This window comes from Salvelinus sp. IW2-2015, linkage group LG18, assembly GCF_002910315.2.
Source record: "Salvelinus sp. IW2-2015 linkage group LG18, ASM291031v2, whole genome shotgun sequence".
NCBI lineage: Eukaryota > Metazoa > Chordata > Actinopteri > Salmoniformes > Salmonidae > Salvelinus > Salvelinus sp. IW2-2015.
Window position 1 is genome coordinate 71,831,325 of NC_036858.1, and position 9,522 is coordinate 71,840,846.

At 52.4% G+C, this 9,522-nt stretch overlaps 1 protein-coding gene and 1 long non-coding RNA gene across 2 annotated transcripts in view; both read left to right on the forward strand.

Moving 5' to 3' along the window:
• LOC139029192 (uncharacterized) overlaps nt 1–9,522 on the forward strand; it is a 1,029,896-nt gene that overhangs the window by 281,620 nt on the left and 738,754 nt on the right. The window lies entirely within an intron of this gene.
• LOC111978019 (neurexin-1a-like) overlaps nt 1–9,522 on the forward strand; it is a 347,413-nt gene that overhangs the window by 69,710 nt on the left and 268,181 nt on the right. Inside the window, exon 4 of the mRNA XM_070448207.1 lies at nt 916–966. Within this exon, the coding sequence (XP_070304308.1) occupies nt 916–966 (51 nt within the window). The remainder of the gene's footprint in view (nt 1–915; nt 967–9,522) is intronic.

Sequence of the window (9,522 nt, forward strand, 5' to 3'; positions counted from 1 at the left end):
CCATCATGCCATCCTTTCTTCATTCTCATACCTCATCTTGGATATGATATTCATCCCATTGTGCCTCTCTGTGTGTCCCCAATGGCACCTTATTCCCTATATAGTGCACTTATTTTGACCAGAACCCTATATAGGGAAAAGGGTTCAATTTGGGATGCACCCACTCTGTGTTCTTTGGTCCTTCTTCCCTGTCTGTCAGTATGACCATGACACTTATGGCTGTCTTTCCTTCCTCTCTTCCTCCTCTTGTCTGGAAACTGCGTTCTACCATGGAACATTCCATCAACTATCCTAGGTAGTAAAGGTACTCTCCACACTTTACTTCCTCAAACTCCATGTAGTCACGACTGTCTCAAATCTGCTGTCTGTGGCCTTATATGGTAGTCACATGACAGTCTCAAGTTCACTGTCTGTGGCGTTATATGCTGATTTCATTAAGCATGTAAAGTCATGAGCATTATTACATTGCTTTATGTTGCTACTATTTAAAATGTATGTGTGTCACGGTACCCAAGGTAGGTTTCTGCTTTTACTTTGCTGTCAGCTCACACTTTTCGATGAGGAGTGGATTGTTTAATTTCTGCTTGATGCATTAAAACCATAAAGACATTCACAAAGGGGGGATATGTGATGTCCACTCCACTCTGCTTGTACCTAATGCCAGTGCAGCCCAGAACACCGGTAATGCTTAATCTTTTTCAACATTGAACATATTGATGGGTAATGGGGTGTGATGAGTTAAAGGCTATATCTGGCCCCAGTGTCTGACCAACCTGAGTGTTGTGGGCAGCGGGCAATGGGCTGGGCACCCCATGGGCTGGGCAGCACCTTATCCTGGCTGGCTGGGCTGCTGTGCCGCTCTCCTCAGAGGGTAAGTGGACCTCTGATCTCTTCCCGTTTGCCTCTCCTACCCAGGGCTGAGGGAAAGAGAAGGTTGGCTTCGAAGGTCCCTACTGAGCATTCCAGGTAAACAGCTTTGCTTTGTTCATTTGATTCCTTAACCGTTGGATCATTGGATCATTCAAGACAAGCAGGTGTAAAGAGAAAGTCACCGTTTGGTTTGTTTGTTTCATCCATAGGAGTTATGTTATGTGACATGTCCTGCCGCGTGAGCTGGATTGACAGACGTCAATGAAAGACAATGTTCATATCTCAGCAGCTTGTAGATTTTGTGGGTGAAAATTTATATGTGGGTGAAAATATGAATGATCATTCAGTAAGTTATGAGTATCTGTAGGGATATGTCTATTTTAGGCATAAATGAGTTTGAAGGCATAACCTTTGACACTATAGGAATTGTGGGACTGTGAAATTCCATTCCTATTCGAAATAAATTATTTTCATGTTATCACCTGTAATCACCTGTGAAATTGTCAACAAGTTCTCACAGTCTCATGGCAGAATTCACCGTTTATCAAATCAAGTGTTTAAGGTAAAGTTCAGACATTATCGTCACATTTTTAAGGTTAAGGTTAAGTTCAGGCATTAACCTTGGGATAGGCTTAAAACAAAAATATAAAAAACAACTCTTTATTGCTGAATTTGAACATGCAACCTTACGCACTAGAGGCAGATGCTTACTAAACCTACTTGAAGGTAAAAGAGCTCACTGTTGCCCTTAGTGGCCGGTTTACACGTCATCTCCCAACGTCCTCAGACATGGATGGACGTCAAATACTGACTTGCATCACGGGTGACCTGGCTGAACACTGTAGCATTACTGTCTAAGTAAGCCAGGTAAGAGGTGTGTTTATGAAGATAAATGAGCATGATACAATGAATATTGAAAGTTAAATCAAATTAGTTTGTACAGGTAAGTAGACACCATATCCATAAATTCATCAAATCTATGAGGAACCATTTCAGATATCGGTGATTTGGATCTATCTTTCCATTGCCTGCAGTACATCAATATTTTTCACTGTGATTTTATATCTAGGTACATTACACACGTTTGAACATGATTTGGATCTAAAACACACATAGAGTAGACATTTTGGACTTTCCTTTAATCACTCAGGGCAACAGTGCAAAGATCAACTACCCTTCACTAAGGTAAGTGCTATTTATTTGGTAATGGTGGTTCAGGTTCAGGTTGTGTGGCCGTTCATAGAGATTGGATGATTACATTTTTTAGCGCCCATCTTGTTTTGATCTTTTCTCTGGATATTGAAGAGGTCAAATTAGCTTTTTCTGACATTGCTTATACACATTATTTTCAACATTTTATTTGTTCTGCAAGTGTAACGGAGTTAAGAACGAACATTATGATCGCTCCACAGCTATCTTGAAATGTCACGGATGGAGCTATCCAATCGGTAAATGTTGAGTGGCTCAAGCCGTTGGAATGTTATCAAGGAGGGCGGTCACGTGCGTTGAGAAGCAGAGGATCACTGGTTTGAGCCCAGTATGGGGCAGTCGGACAGTGGAGGAAGCTAAGCTGTTAGCAGGCAATCCCTCTTGCCTGTAAAATGAATGAAAGGGTACTTAGAGAGTCTGAGTATCTGCACTAGGAATGGGATGAGATTTCCAATGCTCAAGTCTGGTTGTAATAGCACAATGCTGCTTACATTAACCAAGCTATTATAATTATATATATATTTTTAAACTTTATTCATCTAGGCAAGTCAGTTAACAGATTCTTATTTACAATGACGGCCTACACTGGCCAAACACGGATGACGCAAGGCTAATTGTGCTCCGCCCTATGGGACTCCCAATCACAGCCGGTTGTGATACAGCCTGGATTCAAACCAGGGTGTCTGTAGTGACGCCTCTAGCATTGAGATGCAGTGCCTTAGACCGCTGTGCCACTCAGATGAAGGTTGAAGGTTTTTTTGTTGGGTTTTTGTGATAATGGTACACCTACCATGACATGTTTGTAAGACCGACACCTTGGCATCTTGCCACATTTTAAGCAGAAAAATAACATTTTAAGGATATGTCAAGTCAAAACCAACGAGTCCAGAGGTGTACTGTAAGTCTATGGCTTCAGAACTGTAGGATGTGATGTACTGTAGACTATACACATGGCTAGCTCATCAGGACGTGACGTACTGTAGACTATACACATGGCTAGCTCATCAAGGTGTGACATACTGTAGACTATACACATGGCTAGCTCATCAGGATGTGACGTACTGTAGACTATACACATGGCTGGCTCATCAAGGTGTGACGTACTGTAGACTATAACGCATGGCTAGCTCATCAAGGTGTGACGTACTGTAGACTATACGCATGGCTAGCTCATCAAGGTGTGACGTACTGTAGACTATACGCATGGCTAGCTCATCAGGACGTGACGTACTGTAGACTATACGCATGGCTAGCTCATCATGATGTGATGTACTGTAGACTATACGCATGGCTAGCTGAACACTAGCTGTGCCTTGCGTCGTCACTGAAATGTAATGTATGCGCTCTCTGGACACTGTTCTTTAGCAGCATATTGTGTGCCAACTGCATATGTCACCATCTTAAATAGCACCCTACTCCCTAAATAGTGCACTAGTTTTGACCAGGGCTCTGGTCAAAAGTAGTGCACTATAAAGGGAATAGGATGCCATCTGGAATGCAGACAGTACTAGCCTGGAGGTGGCAGAAGGCGAGCCATGGGGAGAGATGGAGAGAAGTGTTGACATAGCAGAAAACTGACACAACACACTGAGTCTAATRTCGGGCCTTCACCATGGAGTGTGTCCTCTGTCCCATACAGGGTGTGCAAACAGGCGTAGGATCGCATCTACAGGACAGGGTTGTGAGGCTGTGAAGATCCTGTCCTTTCATCTGGTTTTATCTAATCTGATAACGCTAGTACAACATGTTTGCACAGCCTTTAGCTAGGCCCCTACATTATCCGTTCAGATACTAGCAGTTATTTGGTCATTGTAATAATGTTGTTACAACTTCTGATAATGTCCTATTACTCCAACTCATTTACACTCTGGTAGTGCGGTTTAACTTCACAGTTTGTTGAGATGTGGAGGTCCTTTGTGAGGTAAACATTTACATATATTCAGATTCCGGTGTTGGTGAAGCTGCCCTTACAGTCTCAGAATCTAATTTCCATTGATTGTGTCCAAAATAACAGCCTGGTCAAGAGTATTACAATATAGGGAATAGGTTACCATTTGGAATACAGCCTAGAGAGGTGGATAAGTCATAATACCACACCAATAGCCTGCCAGCAACAGTGCATTTAATTGCTGTCACCACAGCCAGGAGCCATATGAGGCTTAAAAGGCCTTGCAGGCAGGAGGGCCAGGCCAGGCTAGCATACAGAACAGGCAGCCGGGCCAGGTTAGTACACTGAACAGGCAGGTAAGCCAGGTTAACACACAGAACAGGTAGGCAGTCCAGGTTAGCACACAGACCAGGCCAGGCAGGCCAGGTTAGCACACAGACCAGGCCAGGCAGGCCAGGCTAGCACACAACYGGCCAGGCAGGCCAGGCTAGCACACAGACCAGGCCATTCAGGCCAGGCTAGCACACAGAACAGACAGGCAGGCCAGGCTAGCACACACAGGCAGGCCAAGCTAACAGGCCCCATAGGCAGGAGGGCTATGCCAGACTAGCACACAGAATATGCACTACAGGCAGGAGGGCCAGGCTAGCACACAGAATATGCCCTACAGACAGGAGGGCCAGGCTAGCACACAGAATATGCCTACAGGCAGGAGGGCCAGGCTAGACACATAATATGCCCTACAGGCAGGAGGGCCAGGCTAGCACACAGAATATGCCTACAGGCAGGAGAGCCAGGCTAGCACACAGAATATGCCTACAGGCAGGAGGGCCAGGCTAGCACACAGAATATGCCCTACAGGCAGGAGGGCCAGGCTAGCACACCGAATATGCCCTACAGGCAGGAGGGCCAGGCTAGCACACACGAATATGCCCTACAGCCAGGAGGGCCAGGCTAGCACACAGAATATGCCCTACAGGCCAGGAGGGCCAGGCTAGCACACAGAACAGCCCAGCCAGGCCAAGCTAGCACACAGACCAGGCCATTCAGGCCAGGCTAAGCACACAGAACAGGCCAGGCAGGCCAGGCTAGCACACACGGGCAGGCCAGGCTAACAGGCCCCATAGGCAGGAGGGCTATGCCAGGCTGGCACACAGAATATGCACTACAGGCAGGAGAGCCAGGCTAGCACACAGAATATGCCCTACAGGCAGGGAGAGCCAGGCTAGCACACAGAATATGCCCTACAGGCAGGAGGGCCAGGCTAGCACACAGAATATCCCTACAGGCAGGAGGGCCAGGCTAGCACACAGAATATGCCCTACAGGCAGGAGGGCCAGGCTAGCACACAGAATATGCCCTACAGGCAGGAGGCCAGGCTAGCACACAGAATATGCCCTACAGGCAGGAGGGCCAGGCTAGCACACAGAATATGCCCTACAGGCAGGAGGGCCAGGCTAGCACACAGAATCCCTACAGGCAGGAGGGCCAGGCTAGCACACAGAATATGCCCTACAGGCAGGAGAGGCCAGGCTAGCACACAGAATATGCCCTACAGGCAGGAGGGCCAGGCTAGCACACAGAACAGGCCAGGAGGGCCAGGCTAGCACACAGAACAGGCCAGGAGGGCCAGGCTAGCACACAGAACAGGCCAGGAGGGCCAGGCTAGTACACAGAACAGGCCATTCAGGCCAGCTAGCACACAGAACAGGCCAGCCAGGCCAGGCTAGCACACAGACCAGGCCATTCAGGCCAGGCTAGCAACACAGAACAGGCCAGGCAGGCCAGGCTAGCACACACGGGCAGGCCAGGCTAACAGGCCCGATAGGCAGGAGGGCTATGCCAGGCTGGCACAACAGAATATGCACTACAGGCAGGAGAGCCAGGCTAGCACACACAGAATATGCCCCTACAGGCAGGAGAGCCAGGCTAGCACACAGAATATGCCCTACAGGCAGGAGGGCCAGGCTAGCACACAGAATATGCCCTACAGGCAGGAGGGCCAGGCTAGCACACCGAATATGCCCTACAGGCAAGGAGGGCCAGGCTAGCACAACACGAATATGCCCTACAGGCAGGAGGGCCAGGCAGCACACAGAATATGCCCTACAGGCAGGAGGGCCAGGCTGCACAGCAAGTATGCCCTACAGCAGGAGGGCCAGGCTAGCACACAGAATATGCCCTACAGGCAGGAGGGCCAGGCTAGCACACAGAACAGGCCCAGGAGGGCCAGGCTAGCACACAGAACAGGAGGCCAGGAGGGCCAGGCTAGCAACAGAACAGGCCAGGAGGGCCAGGCTAAGTACACAGAACAGGCCATTCAGGCCAGGCTAGCACACAGAACAGGCCAGCCAGGCCAGGCTAAACACAGACCAGCCATTCAGGCAGGCTAGCACACAGAACAGGCCAGGCAGGCCAGGCTAGCACACACGGGCAGGCCAGGCTAACAGGCCCCATAGGCAGGAGGGCTATGCCAGGCCTGGCACACAGAATATGCACTACAGGCAGGAGAGCCAGGCTAGCACACAGAATATGCCCTAGACAGGCAGGAGAGCCAGGCTAGCACACAGAATATGCCCTACAGGCAGGAGGGCCAGGCTAGCACACAGAATATGCCCTACAGGCAGGAGGGCCAGGCTAGCACACAGATATGCCCTACAGGCAGGAGGGCCAGGCTAGCACACACAGAATATGCCCTACAGGCAGGAGGGCCAGGCTAGCACAGAATTGCCCTACAGGCAGGAGGGCCAGGCTAGCACACAGAACAGGCCAGGAGGGCCAGGCTAGCACACAGAACAGGCCAGGAGGGCCAGGCTAGCCACACAGAACAGGCCAGGAGGGGCCAGGCTAGTACACAGAACAGGCCATTCAGGCCAGGCTAGCACACAGAACAGGCCAGCCAGGCCAGGCTAGCACACAGACCAGGCCATTCAGGCCAGGCTAGCACACAGAACAGGCCAGGCAGGCCAGGCTAGCACACCAGGCAGGCCAGGCTAACAGGCCCCATAGGCAGGAGGGCTATGCCAGGCTGGCACACAGAATATGCACTCCAGGCAGGAGAGCCAGGCTAGCACACAGAATATGCCCTACAGGCAGGAGAGCCAGGCTAGCACACAGAATATGCCCTACAGGCAGGAGGGCCAGGCTAGCACACAGAATATGCCCTACAGGCAGGAGGGCCAGGCTAGCACACAGAATATGCCTACAGGCAGGAGGGCCAGGCTAGCACACAGAATATGCCCTACAGCAGGAGGGCCAGGCTAGCACCAGAACAGCCAGAGGGCCAGGCTAGCACACAGAACAGCAGGAGGCCAGGCTAGCACACAGAACAGGCGGGAGGCCAGGCTAGCACACAGAACAGCCAGGAGGGCCAGCTAGCACACAGAACAGGCCAGGAGGGCCAGGCTAGCACACAGAACAGGCCAGGAGGGCCAGGCTAGCACACAGAACAGGCAGGAGGGCAGGCTAGCACACAGAACAGCCCGGAGGGCCAGGCTAGCACACAGAACAGGCCAGGGGCCAGGCTAGCACACAGAATATGCCTACAGGCAGAGAGGGCCAGGCTAGCACAACAGAATATGCCCTACAGGCAGGGGGCCAGGCTAGCACACAGAATATGCCCTACAGGCAGGAGGCCAGGCTAGCACACAGAATATGCCCTACAGGCAGGCAGGGCCAGGCTAGCACACCGAATATGCCCTACAGGCAGGAGGGCCAGGCTAGCACACCGAATATGCCCTACAGCCAGGAGGGCCAGGCTAGCACACAGAATATGCCTACAGGCAGGAGGCCAGGCTAGCACACAGAACAGGCCAGCCAGGCCCGGCTAGCACACCAGACCGGCATAGGCCAGGCTAGCACACAGAACAGGCAGGCAGGCCAGGCTAGCACACACGGGCAGGCCAGGCTAACAGGCCACGATAGGCAGGAGGGCTATGCCAGGCTGGCACACAGAATATGCACTACAGGCAGGAGGCCAGGCTAGCACACAGATATGCCCTACAGGCAGGAGAGCCAGGCTAGCACACAGAATATGCCTACAGGCAGGAGGGCCAGGCTAGCACACAGAATATGCCTACAGGCAGGAGGGCCAGGCTAGCACACAGAATAGCCTACAGGCAGGAGGGCCAGGCTAGCACACAGAATATGCCCTACAGGCAGGAGGGCCAGGCTAGCACACAGAATATGCCCTACAGGCAGGAGGGCCAGGCTAGCACACAGAATATGCCCTACAGGCAGGAGGCCAGGCTAGCACACAGAATATGCCTACAGGCAGGAGGGCCAGGCTAGCACACAGAATATGCCCTACAGGCAGGAGGCCAGGCTAGCACACAGAATATGCCCTACAGGCGGAGGGCCAGGCTAGACAAAGAACAGGCCAGGGGGCCAGGCTAGCACACAGAACACAGGCAGGAGGGCCAGGCTAGCACACAGAAACAGGCAGAGGGCCAGGCTAGTACACAGAACAGGCATTCAGGCCAGGCTAGCACACAGAACAGGCCAGCCAGGCCAGGCTAGCACACAGACCAGGCCATTCAGGCAGGCTAGCAACACAGAACAGGCCAGGCAGGCCAGGCTAGCACACACGGGCAGGCCAGGCTAACAAGGCCGATAGGCAGGAGGGCTATGCCAGGCTGGCACACAGAATATGCACTACAGGCAGGAGCGCAGGCTAGCACACAAATATGCCCTACAGGCAGGAGAGCCAGGCTAGCACACAGAATATGCCCTACAGGCAGGAGGGCCAGGCTAGCACACAGAATATGCCCTACAGGCAGGAGGGCCAGGCTAGCACACGAATATGCCCTACAGGCAGGAGGGCCAGCTAGCACCGAAGTATGCCTACAGCAGGAGGCCAGGCTAGCACACAGAATATGCCCTACAGGCAGGAGGGCCAGGCTAGCACACAGAATATGCCCTACAGACAGGCGGGCCAGGCCTGCACACAGATATGCCCTACAGGCAGGAGGGCCAGGCTAGCACACAGAAACAGGCCAGGAGGGCCAGGCTAGCAACACAGAACAGGCCAGGAGGCCAGCCTAGCAACAGAACAGGCCAGGAGGGCAGGCTAGTACACAGAACAGGCCATTCAGGCCAGGCTAGCACACAGAACAGGCCAGCCAGGCCAGGTAATACACAGACCAGCTTCAGCAGGCTAGCACACAGAACAGGCCAGGCAGGCCAGGCAGCACACACGGGCAGGCCAGGCTAACAGGCCCCATAGGCAGGAGGGCTATGCCAGGCTGGCACACAGAATATGCACTACAGGCAGGAGAGCCAGGCTAGCACACAAGAATGCCTACACGGCAGGAGAGCCAGGCTAGCACACAGAATATGCCCTACAGGCAGGAGGGCCAGGCTAGCACACAAAATAGCCCTACAGGCAGGAGGGCCAGCTAGCACACAGAACTATGCCCTACAGGCAGGAGGGCCAGGCTAGCACACAGAATATGCCCTACAGGCAGGAGGGCCAGGCTAGCACCCAGAATATGCCCTACAGGCAGGAGGGCCAGGCTAGCACACAGAACAGGCCAGGAGGGCCAGGCTAGCACACA